This window comes from Equus quagga, chromosome 2, assembly GCF_021613505.1.
Source record: "Equus quagga isolate Etosha38 chromosome 2, UCLA_HA_Equagga_1.0, whole genome shotgun sequence".
NCBI lineage: Eukaryota > Metazoa > Chordata > Mammalia > Perissodactyla > Equidae > Equus > Equus quagga.
Genome location: NC_060268.1, coordinates 174,124,947 through 174,152,197, shown reverse-complemented (window position 1 = coordinate 174,152,197; position 27,251 = coordinate 174,124,947). Strand labels below are relative to the sequence as shown.

The 27,251-nt window shown below is 37.5% G+C and overlaps 1 protein-coding gene across 2 annotated transcripts in view; it reads left to right on the top strand.

Moving 5' to 3' along the window:
• ATE1 (arginyltransferase 1) overlaps positions 1–27,251 on the top strand; it is a 165,926-nt gene that overhangs the window by 28,186 nt on the left and 110,489 nt on the right. For both annotated transcript variants that reach the window (XM_046652097.1, XM_046652096.1), the window contains exon 8: positions 23,344–23,376. In XM_046652097.1, the coding sequence (XP_046508053.1) occupies positions 23,344–23,376 (33 nt within the window). The remainder of the gene's footprint in view (positions 1–23,343; positions 23,377–27,251) is intronic.

The window sequence follows — 27,251 nt, the reverse complement described above, 5'->3', positions numbered from 1 at the left end:
TTTCTGGTTCTCTTCATTTGTTCCTGTGGATTTGAGTTACCATCTAGTATAGTTTTCTTACAGTAACACAGCTTTGTCTCATCCACCTTCTTTATGATGTTGTTGTCAAATATATTACTTTTCTATGTTATAGTCCCAACAATCCAATTATATACATATTGTTTTATACAGTTGTTTTTAAAATCAGTCAAGAGAAGAAAGGAGAATATGCATTTTCATATGAGAAGCCTCTGATGTCACTCCCAGGGCCCAGCCTTGGGCGTTGCAGTTACCCTGGATGACAGTGGTCTTAGAAGTGTCCTCTTTGTCTCCTTCCCTGATCTCCCTGTAAAGATGTTTGCCTCTGTGGGTATCCCTGTCTCTTAGGCCCCACTAATTGCTGGCTGATTCCTCTGTTGTTTTCAACAGTGCCCTGGGACATAAATTGCTCCATAGTCTGATTTAATTAAATTTGGGCCTTTTTGCAGGATCATTTTTTGAGGCCAGTTTTTGAGGTTTGTTTTGACCCCAAGAGGGCTCTTTTTAGCTGTCTCTTTTCCTGTTGCTTTCTGGTAAACCAACTGGCCTACAGTTTAGCTTGTCCTCATGGAACTGCTGGCCTCCTCTTTGTTTCTTCCCACCAAAATCTCCATTGTTTTCAAGAGCACCCTTTGGCAAGCTCTGTTCTGAATACAGTCACTTCCCTTGGGGGCTGCTGAGGAGCTCTTGTCCTTCGGGCCTGCCCCTTCGGCCCCATCTGCCACTGCTGTGCTGCTCATTTCTCTTTGAGGTCCTCCCTGCTTTATTAGCAGGGCACTTGTCAGGAGCAGTGCCTCTGGTATTCTCTAGGTAAGGAAATTAAATTTTTGGCTCATTAACAGGGATTTCAAGCCTGTGAACTGCCCTGGCAATACTTCTGTGTAAGGAGCTGGTCACTGCTGCGGATGAGCTTCTTCACCTGCTGTGTTCTCATCTGGAAATTCTTACTTCCCTTGGCAAACCGTTGCCTGCAGAGAGAGAGTAAGCACACTCTACCTGTGGGGCTAGCTGCCTGGAGAAACTGATTTGGACATACCACCTTGCTTCCCAGTCTTAAAGTGTGGCGTTTTATATTGAAGGAACCGAATTTCTGTCATCGAGTGCAGAAGTGATTTCCCTTTGGACACAGCTAGTTTTCAACATGAGCAAATGGCCAGTGTTCCTGTGCTCAGAGGCAGCAGGAGAAGCCAGAAAAGCTCTCCTTAAAAGAGTGTTGTGTTCTCCTGACCAGCTTCAGGGGCTCCTGCAGCAGCTCACTGTGCTGTGGTTTTGTTAATTTATTGGGCGAAGCTGATTTAATTATATTCAAGAAAATACATTTTTTGCTCTTGTAAAACATTTAGAGTAAATAACATACTAACTTGGGCACTTGAAGCAGCCATAGCAGTTTATAAAATCCACTTTGCCTCTGTTGGTAACTGTAAAACAATCATTTAAACAGTCTGAAAAGTAGGTTATTTTTTGAGAGATTTGATGAGAAGATAAATAAATGTAGATTGCTTTGATATCCAAAATAGCAAGTCAGTTCTTTTTAGTAACATCTTTAGAAAAGTAGCACATAATTGAAGATAGTGAGATTGTATAGGACTTCATGAATTACTCCAGTATGTTTGTTTCCATTATTATTTTCAATCATTCAGGTGAATACCAGATTTTCAGAAAATAGTACTATATAAATAAAACGGGAGTTATTTGTGGCCTATCTTTTGTATAATACAATATAAGACCAGCCTTTAAGAATCTTTGTTTTTCAAAATACCAGTAATTCTATATGATATAAACACAGAACTTAGCTGAAATTGTATTAATGTTATATTATAGAAAATACCATTATCTAGTAATATTTAATATGTACCATTGGTTCCTTAGAATAACTAAAGTTGCTCTCAGCTCTTTTAAACTATTTGAACAACATACTGTAGTCATACCCCTAGCAGTCTCCTCATGCTTCTGAGGCACTCACTAAATTATTTTCCCAATTTTGTGAACTTTCAAACAAAGGAAAATTGAAAGAATAAATGTTGATCACCTGCATACCCATCATCTAGACTCAATGGTTAGTTTCTCTGCCTTTTTTGTGTGAGTCATTTTAACTTACATTATACATCATGACCTTTTACTCCTAAATTCTTTAGCATGCATCTCTGAAAAACACAGTGTGCTTCTTCAAAACACAGTGTCATTATCACATAAGAAAATTAACAATTATTTATAAATATCATTTAATATCTAGTCCTTATGTACATTTTCTGTTTTTTTAAAAATTAGTATCCATTCTGGGTTCATATGTTATATTTATTTTTTAAATTCTAGAATAGCTTCTATCTTTTAAATAGTTTCTGTGATATTCACTTCTTTTCCTTGACTTTTTACTTTGAAACTTTTGAAATTTATGAATAGAAAAGTTGAAAGAATATAGTGGACAACCACAAAATGTTCACCAAGGTTCACCAGTTGTTGACGACTTTGTCAGACTTGCTTTCTTTCTCTCCTTTACTTACCTGAACCATTTGAAGGTAGTTTGTGAATAACATTTCATCTGCAAATACTAAGTGTGCTTCTCCTAAGAGAAAATATATTCTCCTACATAACCACAATATTTATCATTCCTGAAAAGTTAACAGAAGTTCTGTAACATCACAATCCATGTTCAAAAGTTCCAAATTATACCAGAAATACCTTTTATAGCTTTTTTCCTTTTAATATAGGATCCAGTCAAGATTCATGCATTGCATGAGCTATTACGTTTATGCTGTCTTGATAATACTGCCAAGTTTCCTTAGTCTTTTTTGATTTTCTTCTTGCTTGTGACTGACGTTTTTAGTGTCTAAACTCGTTGTCTTTAGAATGTCCTATATTCAGGATTTGTGTGTTTCCTAATGATTATTCAGCTTCACTATTGTTAGATGTAGGTGATGTGTACTGTTTAAGAAAACTTTTTATTGAAGTATGATGTTCATACAGAAAAATACACGTTAGCTTTCAGATAGATGAATATTCATGAATTGAACTCGCTCTGTGACTGGCTGTCAGATCAAGAAATTGACTACTACCGGCCAGCCCCCAGAAGTCCCCTCTCATCCTTTTCCAGTCACTGCCACTGCTCTCTTGACTTGTAAGAGTACATCTTAGCTTGCCTGTTTCGTACTTTATGGAAGTAGCATCGTCTGTGTACTCTTTTGCTTGTGGTGTCTTTTGCTCAACATTATGTTAGTGCAATTCATCTATATTAGTGTGTGTTGTAGATTGTTCAATCTCAAGGCTGTGTAGTATTCTACTTATGAACATAACATAATTTATCCGTTTCTACTGTTGATGGGAATTTGATTAGTTCCTGGTTTGGGGCTGCCGTGGCTAGTGCTGCGTCCGTACATCCTTGTACATGTCCTTCGTTAAGCACACGGGCACGTTTTTGTTGGGTGTATACTTAGGGTAGAATTGCTGTATCGTAGGGTGTGCAGATGTTTAGCTTTTAGATATTGCCAAACAGTTTTCTCTCGGGATTGTGAGTTTTTTTGTTCTGCTGTATCACATCAGGCAGCACATGATATCAGGTTATCCCTTATTTGTGATGCTAGGTCTGCTCACGTGGTTGGATGGCCATCAGATCTCTTTATTGTTAAGTGACATTTTTACCTCTGTAATTAGATTTTTCCAATGTAAAGGCACATTATACCCTTAGTGTTTAAAAAGTAACCTGTGGGATGATAGTTTTGAGATATTTTGAATAACCTCTTCCCCAACACCCTGTCATCTGATTGTTTTAACATCCTTTGGTGTTCCTTACCTGAATCAGTTACTATGGGAAAGTAGGAGGGGCTGCAAAATGGTAATTTATATCATTGTATTATTTTCTTCTATATTTATTATCTGAAATTGCATATCTTCTATAAAGAAGAGCTTTCTCTCTCCATTCACCTCCCACCCACCACCTTTTTTTCCTTTTGGTATCACTATGGGCCCATGGACCTAAAAAATTTTCAAAGTATTATAATCCATTGCCAATTTTTTTACGTGCTTAAATTGTCCCAAATTTGGCCAGTAGGAGTCCCTTCAAACAAGCTTCTATGTCGTTTTTTTTTGTTTTTTTTGCTGAGGAAAATTCACCAATCTTCCTCTTTTTTTTTTAAACTTGAGGAAGATGTGCCCTGAACTAACATCTGTGCCAGTCTTCCTCTGTTTTGTATGTGGGTTGCCACCACAGCATGGCTGCCGACAAATGGTGTAAGTCTGTGCCTGGGAACTGAACCTGGGCTGCTGAAGTGGAGTGTATCGAACTTAACCACTAGGCCACAGGGCCGGCCCCTTCTATATCCTTTTGATACGACCCCATTAGTCTTTAAATTTTCCCTTTTTATCTGGCACAAAATGATGTTCCAGATTAATGTTATATTTTTCTTTTTCCAGATTTGGAATCAGCCTTTTGTCCAAGGAGTCCTGATTTCTTTTAGTGGAGGGTGGTATTTTGTGCTTAAACAGGATGCTAGTTAGGCTCATTACTCCTGTGGTACGTGACACTGGCTTTTGAAAGTTCAGGCCAGTTGCTGTATAGAATATTCCACATTGTGTATTTGTCTGAATCTTTCTTCCTAGTCTACTTTAACTTACTCATCTGTTCCCCAAATTTCCTGTAGACTGAAAATTAAGTCTAAATCTTAGTAAGGTTCAGGTTAAACAATTCTTGGCAAATATGCTTCATAGTTGATTTTGTCTACATCGTATCGTAGTATGACAAGATATATAATAATGGGTTTTCCCAGTATTGGTGATGCTAACTTTGAACACTGTTAAAGTGGTGACCTCAGTATTTCTTCACTGTAAGGATGAGAGTTTCCTCTTGTGATTAGCATGTAATCTGCAGAGGTGCTTCAGCGCAGATGAACAGCCCTTTCCTCAGCAGCCTTACCTCTAGTGGTTTTAGTGTCCACTGATGATCTTCGGATCACTCATTTCACTGGTGGTTGTGGAATAATGATTTGTTTAGCTTTTCTTTTTTAAGAAAATGCATTTTTAATAGCCATTCTTTGTTAAGGAGGCAAGGTAAATGCTGAATTTTTTCCCCTTAGTTACAAATTTTAGAGTAAGGAGTTGGTGGCAAATTAATATCCCTCCCCTTCTTTGTTTTGTACTGTCACTGTGAAGCTCATGGATGTTTTTTATTCAATACTTTATAATCACAGTCACAATTGTTTTTGGTGCTCAGATTGTCCCAAATTTGGCCAGTGCAAAGTCCTTCAAGATGTCCCTTCTGCCTTTTGATAGTCTCCCTTTAGTCTTGAGAGCCTTCCTGCTTTGCGGAACAGAAAGATGCCTCAGTCTCATCTTGTGCATTTCCCAGCCCAGTCTTGGAACCTGCCAGCTATTTTTCCAGGAAGCCTTGGGTCCTTATAATGGAGATTGAATTTAGAGACCAAGAGGAGTTGGGCAGTATGAGTTTATGTTGATATTTCCAGTTCAAATTTAGCATTGTGGAGTTGTCTTAACTTTTCTGATTTTACGTTTGTTTCTCTTTGTGTGTTTCTTGGTCACATTAGCATCTTTATGAACTTACTTTATATTATGATATACATAGAACAGATTCAGTATTACAATGTCACTAACAATAGTGACAACTGATGAATGAAATGTATGATTCTTTTTTGTCCCTAGAATATATCCCACAGAATACTATGTTCAGAAGTCATGTGGAATAATTATTTTTTCTTATGTAGTTATGTTACTAAATTGACTTACGTTCAGTTATTTCAGTTTGTTTTCAGTTTTGGGGTTTGCTTCTTAATTTAATTTAGTTTTTAGTAGGTGATTCATTTATGTAGTTCAAAAGTCAAAACTATGTCAAGCCAGCCTCAGTGGCCTAGTGGTTAAGTTTGGCATCCTCTGCTTTGGTGGCCTGGGTTCGGTTTCTGGGCACAGACCTACACCACTTGTTGGTGGCCATGCTGTGGTGGCAGCTCGCATACAAAAAAAGAGAAGATTGGCATCAGGTATTAGTTCAGAGTGAATCTCCCTCAGCAAAAAAAAAAAAAAAAAAAGTCAAAACTATGTAAAAAGAGATACACTCGGAGAAGCCTCCTTTCCGTATCTCCTCCACCCTGTTCCCTGCCCTCTATTAACCATTTGATTGTTGTCGGGTTTATCCTTCTAAGAGTTTTGTTTGTTTTTGCAAAAATAAGCAAGTATGCATAATCTTATTTTTATTCCTTTTTTTTGTAAAGAGAAACATTCTGCTTTGGTAGCTGTCTTTTGTTTTCCCCTAAAAACATATTCTGGGGATTACTCTTGTATCATATCAGAGAGATCTTTCTCATTCTTTGTTTTTTCAGCCACATGTTCTTCCTTGAGTGGACATACTGTAGTTATTCAAGCAGTGTCCTATTCATGAGCATTCGGGGTGTTTCTAACCTTTTGCTGTTACAGGTAGTATAATTTTGTCACTTTGCATTTGTGGGAAAATAAACTTTTATGGTTGATTTCAGATAGTGCATCAAAGGGCAAAAGTCCATCTAATTTTGTTACATAATGCGAAATTCCCTCCGTAGATTTTGTACCTTTTGCGCTCCAGTATGTGAGTCCCTTTCTCCACAGCATTCCCAAAAGAGTGTGGTATCAAACGTTTGGTTTTTTGACAGTGGGTGAGAAATGTATCCCTGATTAATTTTTAAATTATTGACAAGATATTAGGAAGAAGTGTCTTATTTTGAATAACTTCTATCATCATAGACTGAAATGTTTAGAAAGAATTTTGTTTTGCATTGCAACTTTAGATACTTTTATGAAACAAGTGAGAGACTGATGCTGATGGCAACAGTAAAATGAAAGGGAGCAAGCAATAGCACTCTAGGGATGATGAAAATGATGATACAGTTATTGTCCCTTATAACTAGGAATGTTATTAACCATGTAAATTATGAGGTTTAAAAATTCTAACAAACACCGTCTTTGATGACTCACAACATTTTTCTCAGAGAGAATATGAATCTGCCCTGTTAAATTTAGTAATTGAATCCAGGTTATTGCCTTAATAAAATACTTAAGCAGCAAGAAATTAGACCTTGTCCAACTGGTCCCATAAAAAGTGTTCTTTTTGCACTAAAGAAGAAGATTTACATTGTGCCCCCATCTCCCCTCATTGTAGGATAAGCATATGATGTCATTTTTATATATATATATGTGTATGTATATAATATCATAGTTGCATTATTATAGAATTAAAGGAAATTTTATTTAAATTTTTGAAAGGAATATATATTCCTCTCCCTCCTTTTTTGTGAGGTCAAGTCTTCTACCTGAAGTACAGTTATGTGGATAGAAAGTAAGCCTGGCCTGAGTGGTTTGCTTATAAGTCATTGTGTGGCTGTGAATTGGGGCATATCCAGTGTCAAGCAGGGAAGGCTCCCTGGTGGCATCATTGTCACATACCACTCGTCATTGCCTACAATCCCTGGGGTGGAGTCAGAGGTTGGGCAGCTGCTTCCCTTGGATTGTGACTCCTCTGACTCTTCTCCTCCCATGGTGTTGACCAGAACCCTTCTTGAACTTTTGGTCCCATGGCTTTGTTATCCACAGTGGACACCTGCCTGCTTTTGATAAGTTCCTATTAAACATCTGTACGACAGAAGGATTTCTTTTTGTGAGCCTGCCGTTCCCTGTCTAATTAAACAGAGGAAGGTTCTTAACTTCGTGGTCATCCCTGTTCCATGTTTTCGTTCTTCCTTCTACTATGTCACACATTCACAAGTTAGTAACAAGTAAAACATAGTAGTGGAAGATGCAAATGGCTGATCATCAGCTGGCTGTCTCCGTCAGCACCAGAGCCGCTCTGCTGTGTGGATTACAGAGCACATCAGCTGTGCTTCTGTTCAGATTGTTTAAAACACAGCGCTCTTTGAATCCATGCATGAAGCTAGTGGAAATGTTATGCTAGGCCACAACGACTCAATTGAATAACGTCAGGACAGTTTTCTCTATTTGTAGATAATCATGAGGTTCACAATGTTTCTTATCATTTATTGTTTTTTAAAGAAATCTTTAAAAGCCTCTTTAAAAAAATGATTAATCAACTTTTTAGAGAAGTTTTACGCTTTTTTAGAAAGAAGTTCACTTATTATTTGATGTGTGGATTAATAAGTCTGAATCATATATTTTTACTTTAATTTAAAAAATCTTTGAAAATATCAGCCATGCACAGGGTAAAGGTAATGGTGTAGTGAACTCCTGTGTGCCCATTGCTCAGCTTCACCACTGTCCGCACTTGGGCAGCCTCGTTTCCCCTTGCCACTTCGGGGGTTATCTAAAGACAAGTCCCTGAAGTTATGCCCTTTTACCTGTAAATATTCCTTGTTCTTTCCTGATTCTGTTAGATGATCTTGTATAAATTGAAACCTATGATAATTGAAATTATTTCAGACTATTGTACTTTCCCAGAAAGCGCTGTTTTCTAAATTAGTTCAAAGGACTTCCTATGAGAGACTCAAATGTAAGGAGACCTCCACTTCTGACGGAGGCTTGTTTTGGGGAAAGTTACGTTATATTTCAGTTGTATATGATTAGACAGTAAGTGTGGGGAAGAAAAGGGGAAAAGGACGCGATGGCTCCATTCTGACCCTGTGGAGCAATGGAAGGAGATGGCAGAGCGCTGCATGGTTGTCCTGCTCCAGCCACCAGGTGGTGGTCTAGGTCGAGAGCAGCTCTGCTCTGTGCTCCTGGCTCGGCTCTGTCCCTGTGTGGGAGGTGGAAGGTGTGTGCTCAGCCCGTGAAGGACGGATAAATGCTTTCCTTCTGCCCCTGGTTAGAAGTAATTTGCTTTGAGACATTGAATATGATAATTACGAATGATTCTTGTTAAAGATAAATATTTTCTGGAACTTAACCTAGAGAACCTTTCAGCTTCATTTTTCTTTCTTAATAGTGTTACTCTTTGTATACGAAAATAATAGCATATTTAGAAAATTGTTCACTGTATCAGACTGACATTTTCCTTCAATTATGCAAAGAAACCAATCTCATACACATGTACTATTTTATAAATACCTAACTTTGGTATATAATTAGTAGAATTTGAATGATGGCAAGCTCTGAGCATTTTGAAATATTTTTTAGTCCAGGTTTAACTTACTTGAATAAAGTAGAGTGCTTAGGCAATTATTTGTAAAATTCAATCAACAAAGCCACTTTTTATGAGTAGCCCCTGAGTTAGGGCACTTTTATATTGTAGTCTGTCATAAGGTGTGTTGCAAGATATTTGTTACTAATAGTAGTTAAATTACCCAAGTTCTTGAATCATTTACTTAAATAAGAGTGGAAGCATGATTGTATCCCTAGCTGTGAGATAATAGACAATGTGTATATTGGTCTCTGCCACCCAGTTCCTGGCACGAGCTCCTGAGACCCTTGTAATTTCCTAAGTGAGAAGAGCACTGGGAGCATCTCTTGCTCTCATGAGGCGACTCTAGATGAGCTCCTGGATGGGGCTCCTCACCAGAAAGACCAAGCCATGATTAGAAGCTTGGAATTTTCAGCCCCACCCCTGATTCTCCAGACAGGGGAGAGGGGTGAGGGGCTGGAAATGGAGTTAATAGTTAATTATACCTATGTGAGGAAGCTTCCAAGTGGGCAAACATATCCACCCTGGGAGGATGACGTACCTCAATTCCATGGGGACAGAAGCTCCTGGTCTTGGGACCCTCCCAGACCTCGCCCTATGGATCTCTTCATCTGACTGTTCATGTCTATCCTTTACCATATCGTTTAATAAAATGGTAATCATAAGTAAGTGTTTCACTGAGTTCTGTGAGCCGCTCTAGCAAATTAATTGAACCTGAGGAGGAAGAGCTTGTTGGAACCTCTCATTTATAACTGGTAGGTCAGAAGCACAGATAATAACCTGGGCTTGCCACTGGTCTCTGAAGCACGTGTGTGTATGAAGGGATCAATCCTGTGGGACTGAGCCCTTAACCTGTGGGATCTGATGCTGTCTCTAGGTAGACAGTGTCAGAACTGAGTTAAATTATGGGACACCCAGCTGGTGTCACAGAATTGCTTGTGGGGAGAAGCCTCCACATTTGGTGACCAGAAGTGTCAGAAGTGAAGTGTTCTCTGTGAGTAGTAAAGGAGACTCACAGAGAAGAAAGACATAGTAAAGAAGAACTGGCTTTTTCCCTACACAGGTGGAAAATTGAGTTTTTCCATTACACTGGCACGATGTTAATTTTGGGGGAGAGGCAAAGCGGTAGAATGAAAGCTAGCACTTGGAATGTTTTTCCTTAAAGTTTCTTTTGGTCAATAATTTCCAAAAACTTAAAATATGAAGTCATAGCATCATACAATGTTAGAGATGGAAAGACTGTAGTGATTGTGTAAATTAACTTCTCTTATTTAGAGAATTAAAGTAATTTGTCCAAGATAACATGGTGGTTAGTGGCAGAGCAATATCTACAAATTTCAGTGCTTTTTATGCTAGGCCGCAGTGTTGCTGTATGAAAAAGTTAAAGAGGGCCTAAATGATTGACGTAGAATAAGTGACATCACTGAGAAATGTTCAACAGAAGCAAATTTTCCAGATAATTGAAACATTTTTATTGCTAAGATTTTATGTGCTGTAATGATTTAAAATGACAGGCTTTCTCAAATGTATTGTGTTCTTCCCTGCCTTCTCAAACAGAATACCGAGCAGGACTTGCCTGTTGATAGTGGCGCTCATGTCCCTCAGGAGTGTTTGCTCTTGCTGTATTTCGGTGTGCCACATGCCCTCAGACTACTGCTTTTTTCTCTAAAGTTGCTCTATTTTAATCTTTTTTCCTTTCTCTTTTTGCTGTCAATTCTTGCTATGTTATTCCTTTCTCTTTTTGCTGTCAGTTCTTGCTATGTTAATTGTCTAGTTTTGGCATTCTTTCCCTTTCTAATTTGTGGTTTCTTATGTTTGTTAAAATATTTATTTAGCACATACTATGTGCCAGGTACTGTTCGAGAGGCATTTGGTACAGTTAACGAATGAGAGAGTAAGTCAGATAAAGATCCCTTGCTCTTGTGGAGCTCCCATCCTGGGGTGGGAGGGAGCAGTCAGAGATAGTCATTAAAGGATAAGCATAATAAATTTGTGAATTATGTAATAGGTTAGCAGGGGATAAGTGTTAAGGAAAAGTAGAGCAGGTGTAAGGGAGGAGTGGAAGTATTAGTCATTGGCTTGAAAACTAGATCACCAAGTTTATTGTTAGTAAAGTAACAGTGAAGAGGAACATGGGAAAAGGAGCTTGAGCAATTCTCCTGTGAGTTGGAGACATAAGCATTAGAAAATGCCATTTAATTGATTAAATGCCTGAAATTCTGGAGTAACTTGATAATTGACCTCTAGTTAAGGTATAACTCAATACAGGAATGACTATTATAGTTAATATGTACATATATTTTCTGAAAGCTGAGAAATGAGACAATGAAATGAAAAGTTAGCTGTGGAATGGAATGTTTGGCATGAAGTAGATGTTGATTCTTGATTCACCACCTGTGTTAGGACACATGTGCCCAGTGATAAATTATTTGGGTTGAATGGTGTGAAGATAATGCCAGTACTTCTCAACAGCATTTGTTATGTTTATAGTTCCATAGATTTTGGGTAAAAATATTGATGCCACAAGGCTGAAGAGCATCAGGGGTGGCAGTGAGCTCTGATCAGACCTTGCTGCCTTAAAGCTCGGCTTCCCCATTTGTTATGTGTGGCTGTGAGCCAGTTCTGATTCCTCAGCTTTCTTCTTCAGGTTCCTCGTTTTTGAACGTGGGGGGAAAATAGTACAGCAGGGTTTTTGTGAGGATTCAATAAAAGTGAAGGTGCTTGGCTAAAGAACCGTTGACTCAGCTTTAGAGCTGGGATGTGGGTGATGATAAACTGTGAGGAACCATCAGAGATTCTGAGGTCAGGGGCAGATTAGTGATTCTTCTGGTCTATCCAGCCAGCGTTTGCAAATAAAATTGTATTTTTTTCTTGTTGTTTTTTGTTTTAATTCAAATATTTGTTTGACTTAAAAGATCACGTTTTAAATTTTCATAGTAGTACTAGTCCTTTCAAAGGAAAAAAGTAATAATGTTCAAAACCATTCAGTTTGGTTCATCAAGATGTCTTTAGAATCCTGTTATACCACATAAAACTTATAAAAGGTATCATTGAGTGAGGATTTCTGTTTCTTAATTGTTACTTAGAACTGGACACAAAGTAACTGGGTCTTCTTTTACTCTGGTGATAGAGCTTCTTGCCTATTCTTAGAGTAGGTCTCTCCATTTGAAAAATTAGCTGTATTAGACTACCGTAACCTATAGCATTCTTTGTGTGTTACACCAACTTACAAAGATACTTTTCCAGTCAGAAGTAGTCTACAATGACCAGCAGAGTGCCTGGAATGGAGTAGAAGCCCAGGGAACATTCATTGATGAGTGAGCAGCTGAGCTGACTATGCTTAAGAAACAGCTGGTTGGAGAACTCTCTTGTTGACAAATGGGAAACTACTCAGAAAGAAAATAGTGTTGTTGAAACTTGTGACATGAAGCAAAAAAGAAAATTCAAATGATGTCAAAAGCTCTTGACAGTTGTCCTTCTATGATAAGTAAAAGCTGCTTTTAATTTCCTCAGAGGGAGTGTTGATAAATTTACCCACGAGTTAAGCACAATTTAGTGGATGCAAAGCTCATGTGATAGGAATAATCTTGTGAGTGCCATTAGTCTTTAGTTTTGTGTTTTAGGTCTGCTTTTTCCATTAAATCTGAGGAGCCTCAAGTTTTCCGACCTCCTGGTAATGACTTGACAAGTGAACGATACTACCTATTGATGACTAGTCTAAAGGAGGAAAGTTTGTGGTTTTGCTGTGCTAATTCATTTGATATGCCAAATAATTTTAGGTAACTGCTTGCATGATTAAAAAGCAGTTCATTTTTTTCTAGTCAATAGTTATAAAAGTAAAATATATCTATTATATACATGATTATTTATCCAGAGCGTAATTCTGCCATTAAGAATGTGTAAAACTTGGGAATATATTTGTGTAGGTCTGTAAATATTGATAAATATATATATGTTAGCTTTTCTGTGACAGTCATTCTAGAAATAGCTCAAAATTTTATACTTAGAAAGGCTTCCATTTTTTTCTCCTGTGCTCTGGAGAAGTATGATTCTTCTATTCAACCGGTCATATAAATATTTAATTCCTAGCCTGTTGCAGTCACTGTGGTAGGTCCTTGGGCTGCATAAATGAATAAGATATAGTCCTTTGCACATTTTAGCTAACAAATAAAATGAATTATACAATACTTGTAAAAACTTCTTTTCATAGGTGTGTGTTAATGTTGAAAATGTTAAAATACTACTGCTAATAAAAATTATTGGACATATATATGCCTGGCGTGTTTGGAGGTTGATCTTGCTTGGAATCAGTTGGTCTGATAAGTATGCAAGCAGTATCTTTAATCATTGTTAATATGTTTGTTAATATAATCAAATATTAGTTTTTAGTGTTAACTAAATTGCCAGTAATAGATTCTATTTCTTAGTTCTTTGACTAGAGGGCTTTTAAAATAAATTTTGTCTTGACTGTAGTTTCCTGCTAATATTTTTTTTGCCAGCCTTGTTTCATCCATTGTCTGCATCCCTCCCCACCCCTTCACTTTTTCCCTGGAATTTTTTTTTTCAATTGAGTTCATAATAGTTTACATCATTGTGAAACTTCAATTGTACGTTATTTCTTGTCCGTCACTATATGTGTGCTCCCCTTCACCCCCTGTGCCCACCCCCGACCCTTCTTCCCCTGGTAACCACTGAACTGTTTTCTTTGTCCATGTGTTTGTTTATATTCCACGTACGAGTGAAATCATATGATGTTTCTCTTTCTCAGTCTGGTTTATTTTGCTTAGCATGATACCCTCCAGGTCCATCCATGTTGTTGCAAATGGAATGATTTTATCTTTTTTTATGGCTGAGTGTTGTTCCATTGTATATATATACCACATCTTCTTTATCCAGTTGTCTGTCGGTGGGCACTTGGGTTGCTTCCATGTCTTGGCTGTTGTGAATAGTGTTGCAATGAACATAGGGGTGCATGTGTTACTTTGGATTGTTGATTTCAAGTTGTTTGGGTGGATACTCAGTAGTGGGATAGCTGGGTCATATGGTATTTCTATTTTTAGTTTTTTGAGGAATCTCCATACTGTTTTCTATAGTGGCTGCCCCAGTTTGCATTCCCACCGGCAATGTATGAGGGTTCCCTTTTCTCCACGCCCTCTCCAATGTTTGTTATTTTTAGTCTTAGTGATTATAGCCATTTTTAACGGATGTTATGTGGTATCTTAGTGTAGTTTTTATTGGTAAATTTGTGGTATTTTTTGCTTGTTGCTAATTCATGCCATTCAGATTTTTGGAAGACATCCAGTTTTTCAAGGTCAATTTGAATTCTTTTACCCAACTTAGTGTTATTTAGATGATACCTAGTTTTGTCCTGAGAATCTCTTTGTAGTTGCTCCTCAAAAATAAGACTTACTGGAAGTTTCCCTGCAGGAAATTAAAGGTGTGCCTGGAGGACACGGGTTTTCCTAAGAGGATCTAACAAGAATCGCACAGGTTGTTACTTCAGTAATACCAGCTCTTGGTCGCTGGTGACTGCTTCTCTCTGTTCATGGCATCTCACCTTGACCAGATGACCCAGTTCTACAAAGTAACCAGGGACCATGAAGAGACATAGGGACAAAGAACAGAATATGATATTCATTTATTTGTTTATGAATTGATTAATTCCATTCACAAATGAATGAATGCATCTAGTCATTTAAGCAGCAAATATCTGAGTCCCTACTATGTGCCAGGCATTATTTTAAACTCGGGATACAGCATTGTGAGCAAGACAGAAAAGTTCTTGACCTTAGGGAAATGATCTGCTAGTGAGGAAGAGAACTAATAAACAAATAAGTATTCAGTATATTATTAGAGTAATATGCGCTAACAAGAAAAATGAAGAGAGACTGGCCTGGTGGTGTAGCAGTTAAGTTCGTGCGCTCTGCTTCAGCGGCCTGGGGTTCTGTGGTCAGATCCTGGGCACAGACCTACACACTGCTCATCAAGCCATGCTGTGGTAGCATCCCACATATAAAATTGAGGAAGCTGGGTACAGATGTGAGCTCAGGGCCAGTCTTCCTCATCAAAAAGAGGAGGATTGGTGACAGATGTTAGCTCAGGGCTAATCTTCCTCAAAAAAAAAAAAAAAGAAAAATGAAGAGGAGGTGAGAGATGGAGAGCAGGGTTGGGGAAGGGTGATGATTAGATAAGGATATTGGAAAGATATCTGACGAGAGGGGCTCCTTGGCAGACACCTGGATGAAGAGCATGCACCTGTGCATATCTGGGAGAGGCATGTTTCAGGTCCATGGGAGAGTGCATGTCATGTTCACAGAACAGCAGTGATACTGGTGAGGCTGGAAAACAAAGCGTGGGGCATCTCCTTTCTTATCTATGTCACTCATGAAAGATTTTCTTTAATTCTTCCCCCTTTTTGCCATTCGTTGGCAAAATTTGTCATCATAAAACTTACATATTTTGTTGTATGCTTGTTAATTACTTTGTTTCCTTGCTCCCTGAACACCTATTTATCACCATGTTTTCGTGTTATTTTAGAACACTGAGGCTTGGTATCTGTGGGTTTTATTGCCTTCTTGGTGAGTTCTGATGAAGGATAGTGTTAAGTCCTTTGTATAAAGAAGGGAACCATGGATTGCAAAAGGCTTCTAGGTTTTAACCCCAGTTTTCCTGCCAACTGTAACATAATGAAAGATTTCTGGACATCAGCTTATCTAGATGTAAACTAAAGAAATTGGACTAGATAATTGCCAAGATTGCTTTTAGCTATGAAATTCTGTGCTTTCAATGATTTTAGGAAAAATCCCCAGGAGGAACTCAGTAGTTTTTTTCTCCTTTTTATCTCCTTTTTTAAAATTAATTTTTATATTTATGTATAGTAAAGTACACAGATCTTAGGTATACAGCTTGTTGAATTTTTTTTAATATGTATTTTTTTCCCCAAGATTTCTTTTTTTCTTTTTTGCGGAAGATCTTTAGCTCTGAGCTAACATCTGTTGCCAATCTTCTGGTTTTCTTGCTTGAGGAAGATTAGCCCTGAGCTAACATCTGTTCCAGTCTTCCTCTACTTTATACGTGGGTTGCCACCACAGCATAGCTGACAAATGGTGTAGGTCCGTGCCTGGGATCTGAACCTGTGAACCCAGGCTGCTGAAGTGGGGTGCTCTGGACTTAACCACTATGCCATGGGGCTGGCGCAAGCTTTTTGAATTTTTACATGTGTATATACTCTTTATGGTCATTACTCAGATTAAGAGGTAGAACATTTTCAGCAGGCTAGAAGGCTCTGTCATGCCCCTTCCCAGTCAGTACTCTCCCACCCAGAGGGAACTATTGTTCTGACTTCTATCACCATAGATTAATTTTGCCTGTTCTTGAGCTTCATATAAATGTGTTCATACAGTTTATACTCTTCAGTTTTTTCCTTATACTCAACATTCTGCCTTTGAGAGTTATCCACATTGCATGCAGTAGTAGTTTCCTTTCAATCCTGTGTCACATTCCATTATATGCGTATGGCTCAGGTGGTTCCTTTTCCTACTGATGGGCATGGGAGTTGTTTCTAGTTTTTGGCTATTATGAATAAAGCTACTGTGAACATTCTTGTACATGTCTTTTGACAGACATAACACACATTTCTCTTGGATATATACCTAGGAGTTACCTAGGGTAAACATATCTTAGCTTTTGTAAATACTGCCACTTTTCCATATTGGTTGCACCATATGAAAATTCTCACTATCCCACATCCTTACTAACACTTAGTAGTGTCTGACATTTTAATTTTAGCTGTTCTGGTAGGTATATAGTGGTATCATGTTGGGGTTTTGATGCGTTTCTGAACCCTTAGCTTGGAGATTAAGAAAGTCAGAAAAAGATTTAAAGATTTCTCTTACATGAAATTTAGGTCCCAATGTTGACTTAAAAAAAGTCTTAAGGTATTGTATTATTTCCACATTTCTTATGAGATATTTTAGTATGTTGTGCTAGTCCTTAACTTACTTAATGTTGTAAACAAGCATGTCTTTAGGTCGGCAGGGTCCTGTGGCAAAATGACTCTCCCATTAGTGAAGCAAAGATTCTGGACTCAGCACATCATGTCACCAGCACTTGAGACTTTCTTTAGTGGTTGTTCCTTTTGGTCACTTTGCCAAGAACTTCTATTTCTTTGCATTTTGATGGGAACTCTGTTTAAGGTAGTATTGTTTCCTGCTGGTAATGTTGAAAAGCAACAAAATTCTTTTAGACTCCATTCTCTTTGAGTATAGCTCTTCAGGCTATAGTTATTATATTCTTATCTGGATTTGTAGATTCATGTTGCAAAATTAACCATTTAATTTTAGAAATAAAACCGCCAGAATTGGAAGTAGTAAATAGTAAATGAACTTTTAATAAGTTCAGATTATACTATTTATGTTAATAGATAAAAAGCCACTGTTTATAAAACATGCAACTGTTATTATGGAGAACACATGAGGTAGGTGTTAGTGATTGGCTTAATGATAGCCCAAATCCATGTTGCTCTTAGAAATTGGGGAGGGAGTTGCAAGTAGTAAAAAGATATGCATAGAAGTAGCTCACTAATTAGGATGTGTATTAGCAAACTGTGGACAAATGTTTCAAGGAAAACATTTATATCTAGCTCTGTGTATTAGTGTTACAGGCTCTTGTGATTCTGGGTAGATATCACAATCTTTTAGGAGGCATTTTATTACAGTTCCTTCCATGGTGTTGGGGTGAGCATTAACTCATTCACCAATCCAAAGTGCTAAATCTTGCAAAGATCTCCTTGAGGGGTGTTCTAGGATAGGAACCATAACTCTTAAAGGGGGAGAAAAGAGCCAGTGATTTTTCTGACTGTGTAAACAGCCATACTGAGTATTTTCAGTGAGCATTTTTATTAAGTACAGATTGGGGAAAATGAGTCAGAGCTGGCCGGGATTGGTGTTTCCTAGAATGAATTTTGTAGAAAACTGGTTTTGTGGAACGTTAATCAATGTTATGTGAAATTAAAAACAAGCAAAACTCCCTGACCGTGTAACTTTGGAAGGCACTAGATTGAGTGAAGTTGAAGGGTTTTTTGTTTTTCTGCCTTTACTCAGATATAATTGACATACATAAGGTCTACAACATGTTGATTTGATACACTCATGTATTGCAGTATAGTTACCACTATGGCGTTGGCTAACACCTCCATCATATCACAAAATTACCGTTTCTCTTGTGTGGTAAGAACATTTAAGATCTGTCTATGCAACTGTCCAGTACACAGTACAGTATTGTTATCTGTAATCGTGGCACTGTGCTTTAGATCCCCAGAACTGATTCATCTTCTAGGGTTTTTTGTTTTTAACTGTAGGAATTCTCTGAGCCTTTAATTTACCAGTGTACCTTGTAATTCTCTAAGATGAGGAAGGAGAAGTGAGATAGCAACAGTCTGCAGCATTTCCCAAGCTTATTTGGCCATGGAGTCAGTTTTTAGAGGGTTTCTCAGGAGCCTGGCATTTGGCCATGGAATAATTTTATAGAGAGTGTCTCAGGAACCTGGTGTACGATAGAATACTAATTGGTGAAAGTAGCCAGGCTGAAATCATTTTACAGATAGAAAACTAAGGCCCAAATACTTGGTTACTGAAGTAGATAGAGCTAGTGAGATTCCAGACTGTCTCTTAGATCACCGTTCTTTCCCACGGCAAAAAAGGAGACTTAATGGCTCAGAAGACAGGGTTAAGTATATTAGAATGGAAATAAGATCTTCCTTGTCGTCAAGCTTAACATCTTATCCAGGGTTCTAGCTCTAAATAAAAGAGGCAGTGCGAGTGGTTAGTCCTTTCAGCTACATTGCTAACAAATGGAACAGAGAGTAGCTGTAAAAATAAATTTCACGAAGTACCTGAAATTGCTCTTTTCTCTCCCCATTAAAATTAGGATACACAGGATCTTAGTTCTCCTTAGTTCTCAAACTTTAGTTTTGACCCGCTGTTAAGAACAGATTTAATTTTCATTGTATTGATGACATCATTTTAGATGGGAGTTAGCTGTGTTTTTAGGCTGCTTTTGAAGGTTCCAATTTTCTACAGTGAAATATGAAATAATGACTCTTTTGTGGAATCAATTTCTAAGAATTGTAGATTTATGAGAGACATTCTTAACATAAAACTTAGTTTTTACACCGCCTTAAAACAGTCAATTTAAAATAGTGTAAATTTATGTACCAGAAATTGTGGGAGGATGGTGGGAAGGGAGTCTGAAACGTTATTTACCTTAACACAGTTTAGACGCTTAGCTGAATGAAAGCTTCCAGATTCCTGATAGGGAACTTAGTATTTTACACTGAGGTATGATTTAGATTGATAATTACAAAATTTTAAATAAAGATTTTATTAGAGTATAGCCTAAAATGGTGAGACCTGTCCCCTGACAATTATGTAAGATAGTATGTACTATGTGCTAGGGTGACAAACCAGAAAAATAGGACCAGAAGAGGAATTTTGTTAATACGAGAAAATTTTGGATAATCTTTATGACCACTTATAACACTTGGAATTCCACTTTGAGAAATAGATACACCTCATTGATTTTCCTTGGTTTAGAAAAAAATTTTGTGGCTTATCTTGCAATAATTGCTGTTCACTGTACCTTTTTTCTTTAAAATGTAGGAATTTAACATTGTTCCTTGTTAAACAGAAAAGCCCTTTCCGGAACATAGTAGTCAAAATTACTTATGTGTTGAATTGTATTACAAAGATAAATAATTAATTATAGTTTTGCTGGGATATTTTGACAAAATTAGTAGTATGTATTCTTCTCTACTTTTCTCTGCCGGCCCCCCTCCCCCCCCACACTTCGTGCCCCCCTACAAGTAACTGGCCTGGCTAGTAAGAAGTCTTGAAAACAGAAAGAATTTACTAATCATAACTGACAAGTGGTTTAACTACAATTTTGTGTGCTTAGACAACTGTTTAGAAAATTTTGGTAAGCATTAAGCGCTTCCTGGAAGGAATGAGAGGTGTTAAGAGACAGGCTACCAGTGAGGAATAGAGTAATGGCACTAGGAGTGCTAAGTAAGATGCTTAAGACAAGCAAGGTCAGTACGTAGCTATGAAACACAAGCACTGACCTGTGTGTATTCTTTTTCTCTTTTTAGAGGTCCAAAAGATTTTGAAAATGGTACTGATGCCCTTTATGCCTGGATTCTAAATATAGAACATATAATCCTTGTGTTTTTTAAAAATTCAAGACTGCACAGAATATTTGACATTTAAAATTTTTATGAATTTTATCAAGTGAATCAGATTAATAATGTTATTAATATTGTTGTTGACAAGTAACTTACCTGTTTAAGTTTGAAAAGACAAATGTCAGGCAGGTTGTCCCATTTTCAACTATGTTAAATTGAGATATTTCCTAGAAGTAATCTTTAAAATAAATGCATAGAAAGATAGAGACTATGGCTATGTTTACCTCCAGTTGTTTCTAGAATAAGTATATTCCTGTCTATAAAATCAATAAGATATTTTGTTAAAACATACTAAATTCTTTTCTCAATATTAGCCCTAAATATCTAGAATAAGATCTTTCTCTTAAACCTATTAATTAACTATACCCATTACACAGTATTTTTGAGCAGCCACATTAAAAAAGTGATATTAATGTGGGCTACCAGCTGTGGCCATAGTCTTTTTTGTTGTTATTATAATAGACTTTATTTTTTAGGGTAATTTTAGATTGACAGCAAAATTGAGCCATTTTTTATACTGAGCAGACATCATGGGGGTATTTGTTAAAAGGAATCTGTTTCTACTGTCAATTTCAGTGTATATGCAAAATGTATTTTGCAATTACATTTGCTTTTTTTATAATTGTTCTTTTTTAAAGTGTTAGCATTTGTACTGAATATGTGTAATTTCATTACAAAAGAATTTACTAAGTAATTAAGTGAAGGGAAATAGCAGTGAGTTTTTCTGGTGCAATAATTGAGAAGCAGCAATTTTGGACCTTTTTCGTGTCCTGTGAATAGGAGCATGAATGTGTCTCTTATGGTTTGTTATTCTGTTTTTACTGCTCAGGGAATTGAGAACTTTTATTTATGTGTTTCATGTTTTGGCAGCTTCAAACAGGACAAGAATTTTTAGGTCTATTGAAAAAGCTGTGACAGGAGTGTTATGTATACACATGACAAAGACATATGTAAATTATTGGAGCTTAAAGGAGACATTAGTTTTCTTGGAAAGTGTTGATATGCTTCTCTTTATTGTTATTTAAAGTAACTTCCATTCTACTTGACGCATCAATTATTACTGAATCAGAACTACTTCTAAATTCCAAAGTATAATGTGTGTAATATGGTTAACATGTACCTGCTGGGGAAAAGCATAGGAACTCTACAACAGTAAATTTCTTACTTTAAAATAAAAATTCACCATGCCTCATTTTTCTCCACTGTTAAAACTGGCTAGTATTTCAACTATCACTTTTTACTCTTGGGAGGAAGGGTAGGGATTGTCTTATCTTGGCCTACTGTAAAAAGAATCTAAGGGGACAGCCCCATGGTGTAGTAGTTAAGTTCGGTGCACTCCACTTCTGCCACCCAGGTTCTCAGGTTTGGATCCCTGGCACGGACCTATAGTACTTGTCAGCCATGCTGTGGCAGCAACATACATATAAGATAGAGGAAGACTGGCACTGATATTACTCAGGGCGAATCTTCCTCAGCAGAAACAAAAAAAAGAATCCAAGACCACAAAGGTTGAACTTTAAATTTTAATAGAATTACTTGTTTCCTATTAGCATTATGAAAATTTTGGTATATCTTGCACTTTCAGAAAGTTCTCTTGACAGTTAATATAATTGAATTGCATATTGATATCATTTAAATGAAGAAAAAAATCTTACGGTTTTTGTGTTTTAGTACACTTCCATCATCTAGGGCCTAGATGATGCTAGTTAATTATGTGGCTTTCGTGTGCACTGGTAATATTTTAGGATTGTATTTGCTTTAGTTTTGGGGGAGGAAGTGTCTGATATCTTTTTTAAACTATAAACATTCACAAAGTAGAGAGAATGGTATAATGAATCCACATCTATCCACCTGCTGCTCTCACTAATTTAATCTAATGGCCAGTCTCGCTTTATTTACACACTTCCCTCCTGACCCCCCAGTGATTTTGAAAGAAATCCCAGACATCATGTAACTTCATTGAGAAATACTTCAATGTGTATCTCTAAAAGAGAGTCAAATTATTTGTATTCCCTGTGAGTACTAGTTGGCTTTGTTGTGGAGAGGAAGTTTAAGAGTTTGGAAACAGGCCTGCCGTTGCCTTTTATTCTAGTTACTTTGCATTTAGGAAGAACAAGAGTTTATACTCCTTGGGTATTTTATTATTACAGTGACACTCAAAGGATTTGAAATGTTGATTTTGTAAATAACATCTAAGAACACATTATGAATTGCCATCATGAATATGTGTGAAGTTACGTGGACAGTCCTCATTTCAGAGCTAACCTGCGATTTGATTTGCCATTTTTTCATGGCTCCTCCTTCCACAAAATTTATGTTTATTTAAATACTGAGAAACAGCATATAACACTTAGTTCTAGATGAAATTCTGTAAGTCTCCATGTGTGTCAAAGAAACAGAAAGCAGAGAGAAAAAATAATGCATATGAGGCTGAGAGAAAGAGAAAGGGCAGAGCAGGGTAAACACCACAGCGCAGGTGCCGCATGTGGAGGTGTGAGCTCCCTCACTCTCATCCAACCTCCTCTCTGGGTCTTGACTTTTATTTCTCTCTCCTCAGTTCCCCCTTGGGTTTATATCGTTTTCTTCTTTGGCATTTACTTAACTTGGCCTGTGGCATTTCTGGTCAGGAAGATTGCTGATTCCTCCCTTAGAGGTTTTATTATATGGGGGTCGTGAGATAAAATTTTAAAAAATGAAATATTTCGGGACTAATTTGTTGTGCCTTACTTGCTTTTATCCAACTTTTAAAAAATGTTTGTTTAAACTAATTCAAATAGTTGGGTACCTACTATGGGCTAGATTGAACTTTTCTATACTCTGTGGATGAATTATACAATGTATGAAACATTTGTTTTATACAGACATTTAGGTTTACTTAGATGCTCTTATTGAAAAATTATGTAATAATTTTTCCTTTTTCTATGTGTTCCCTTTTGCTGCCCATTTATTGGATGAAACTGATTCTATTCAAATGTGACTGCAGTTCACAAGATTCCTTTGCAACTCACCTTTGGAGGTAAGAGTTTACTCACTGACCTTAACATTAGAATTGCTAAGTTAACATCACTATTGGTATCTTTTGTGAGGCATTTATTTGATAATTTAAGAGTGATCATTTTGTTGTGACATATACATTCTTCAATAATAGTAGTGAGTTGAATGCAGACCTTTTTTTGTTAAGAATTCTTGTAAGTTAGAGAGCTATACACCTTCATAACAGGTCATTGCCTCTTTTTAAGTACATTTCTTTTTTAATCGGTAGAGTGAAATCAGTCTTTCATTTTGAAGAGCCTTCTTGTATCTCCATTACTCTCATAACTGTTTAGCATCAGCCTTGTTCTCTATAAACTGCCCTGGTGTATGAAAAGAGCTAGAGAAGTCATAGGCGGAGGCTGTCATCAAGAAAGTTTCATTTGGTGCAAGAGATCGTTTTAAAATCGGTGGATTGATTAGGGAAAACCGAAGGACTTACCTTTACTGAGCTTCTTTGATAACAAAGGCACTACTGTAGGTGCTTCGTTCACTTTCTCATTTCACCTTCATAGCAGTTCTGCAGTACAGAACTGGGAATCCAGGGATAAAACTGTGAGATAAAGAAAAAATGTTAGGTATTCAGAGAAGCAGATATCATTGTGAGCCGCTGTTGATGCGGAACCACTTGTAGAAGATGGGCAGGACTTAGAGAAAGGAGTAGGAAAGGGGAAGCCGCGGAGCGTGTGGAGACAATGGGACCTGGGTTCCAGATCACATCTTCACTTATTAGCCACTTAACGCTGGGCAAATCACCAATTTCCTTGAGCCTCAGTTTTCTTTTTTTTTTTTTCTCTGCTTTTTATCCCCAAATTCCCCCCACCCCCACAATACATAGCTGAATATTTTAGTTGTGGGTCCTCCTTGTTGTGGCATGTGGGATGCTACGTCATCATGGCCTAATAAGTTGTGCGATGTCCGCGCCCAGGATCTGAAACCCGGGCCGCTGAAGCGGAGCGCGCAAACTTAACCACTCGGCCACGGGGCCAGCCCCCAGCCTCAGTTTTCTTATCTTTAAAATGCAAGTAATTCCTACCTCTCAAATGAGACAGTGGACATGGGAACAGTAGATAAAGTGCTATTCAAATCTTAGTAATATTTTGTACTTAGGCTATACTTCAGCCGCACACAGTAAGACTGTTCCCGCCCTTTTGGTTGTCCTTCCTTTTGTCTCTGTTGTTTACCTCACTAATTTATATTCTCGTTCCTGTTCCCACCATGTTCAAATCATATCCCTCTTGAGGTTGAGCCTAGATACTATGTCCTCCGCGAGGCCCTCTCTGACCTGTCCACATGGAGGCAGTTGCTTCTTTTTCTGCTCCTATAACATTGTGTTCATGCTGTTAGGGAAACTATCATTGTTATGTAGTATAGCCCAGCCTGGAACAGCGAATACTCCTCATGGCCAGTTGGCCAGGTTAAATGATTGTCAGGGGAAACTGACCAGACCAGAGAGGCTAGTACCATGCAGGCTTGGTTACATTTTTTAACTATCCAGGATCAAGGCGGAAACAGAGCTATATAGTAGAAAGATTCTGGGCTTTGAAATGAGAGAGGCTTGGGTGGCCCTTGAGCAAGTCTTTATAATAATCTAAAAATGGAGATAAGAATACTTACTTACAGGAGTATTACAATGAAATGAGTAATATGTGGCAAACACTGAACACAATGACTGTCACACAGAATTTTAAATAAAGTTTAGTGTAAAAACAATAAAAAACCAAGTCATAGAAACTTGAAGAAATATAAATTATATAACCAACTCTTTAGCTGATGAAGCAATTCTGGAACATAGAAGAATGGGAAGTATCACAAGGAAAGGATGGGAAATTAGATTTGATTTTGTAAAAAATCCTGAATTTGTTCATGAAAACATGTATAGTTAGAAGGCAATTTTGGGAAAGTGTGATAAAAAGGTTATTATACTTAATATAATGATCTCCTAGAATCAATTTAAAAATGTACTATTTTCTTTTACATAATATTTGGTGGATTTCATCATAGTTGATGAGATGAAATACAAATGGTGTAATAAATGTTTTAAAAGTTTAACCTTCTAAGTAATCAAAGAAATGCAGTTTAAGACAGCAGTGATACACAGTTTTTTAGCTATCAAGATATCTTTTTTTTAAGTGAATGCTTGGGAAGATGTGATGAGATCAGATGTTTTTAAACTTCATCCTTTTCAGAAATCAGTTTGGTCATGTGTATTAAAGACCTTATATAAATTCATACCTTGTAGTTGAGTAATTCTAGTCTAAGGATCACTGCCAGAGAAATAATCAAAGATGGGAACAAAACTTGCATAAATATGTTTGTTACTGCACAAAGGGCATGATCTACTCGCCACGGGACAAAAGCCAATCGTAAAGAGACAATATAGTGGCAGAGAAAGGGCATTTTATTACAGCTTGCTAGCAAGAGGGAGGATGGCCGACTAATGTCTAAAAGAACCATCTTCAGGGGGGCACAGAATCTTGAAGCAGTTATATAAGCCTGTGGGTTACAGGGGAGGGGGTTAGGAACGTTGACCCTCTGGTGTTACAGACTGGGAGTTGCCATACCAGGTCTTTCACTTGTCACTGATGATGGCTATCAGCATACACTCTGTTTGGGAGGGTCATCACATTCCTAAGGAACTCGGTGAAGTTATCATCTTATCGCAGCTGGGAGGTATATGCCCTAGCCGGGGCGGGGGGGGGGGTGTCATAAAATCTACAGAACAGGTGGATCTCCTGGAGGGTGCAAATCTAGCTGGGTTAGTTAGTCAGAGGTCATTCAAAGTTACGACATGGTATCTTTTCTACAATATGGCTTCCCTATGTCAACCTTGTGTTGAACCGGTTGCATGTTTATTATAGCATTCTTATTAATGGCAAAAAATTTATAAATAACCTAATGTCCAACAATAGGAAAAGGTCAAATAAGTCATGGTACACCAGCCATGATAGAACACCCTATGGCCGTTAAAATGGGGATCATGTGTATATGTTCATGAGTACATATTGATGAACGGTAGCAGTGTAAAATACTTTTGCTATATTAAGAGAGAAAAGCAGGATGCAAAATTAAACATGCAGATCTCAATTTGTAAAGAATTTGAGCTTACAGAAATTAGTTAGGAAGGAGATACACAAAATGTTAACATTAACGACAAATTGTTAAATTGTTTAACCCCTTGCTCTTCCATGAAGGAGCCACAATGGGGAGAAGAGGTACCTTGGTAGTTTTTTGGTGATGGCTCTTGTAGTCAGTGTTTGAATAGGATGTACATCAGGGAAATCTCTGATTGATGTGGAAACAGAGTCTAGTCTTGAAAAAAAAAAAAAGACTGGCAGGAGCCTAGATGAAGAGATAATGTTGATAATATTTAAGGCTGGACTCTCCTTTCAGCAAGAGCTTAGAGGATTAAACAGGAGTAAGTTTGCTGAGCAGAAGGCAGTTAGATTGGCCGTGGTTTACCTGCAAAGGGGTAAATATGGCGGCTGGAGTTTGATGTCCGCTTCACTGTAGCAATTATCAATTTGAAGATGCTACTAAACAATGGCAAAGATGCTTTTAAATAGACCTCACTGATAGACTTCTCTCAAATGTAAGCTCAGTGAGGGAAGATCCTGTTTTTACTGCTTCCTTGTGTTTCCATTCTTAGTATAGTAAGTAGTACGTAGGAGGCACCGAATAAATATTTGTTGAATGAATGAATGAACAAACAAATGAATCAGCTAGGTGAGGCTGATGCTGAGAGTGGTAGGCTTTTATTCCTAATTTAGCAGGACTCAGCTAAAAGCACACAGGTCTAAAATTTATGTTTCCCTGTGGTTAACTGTCTGTCTTCCCAGCTAGACTGTAGCTACTTAAGAT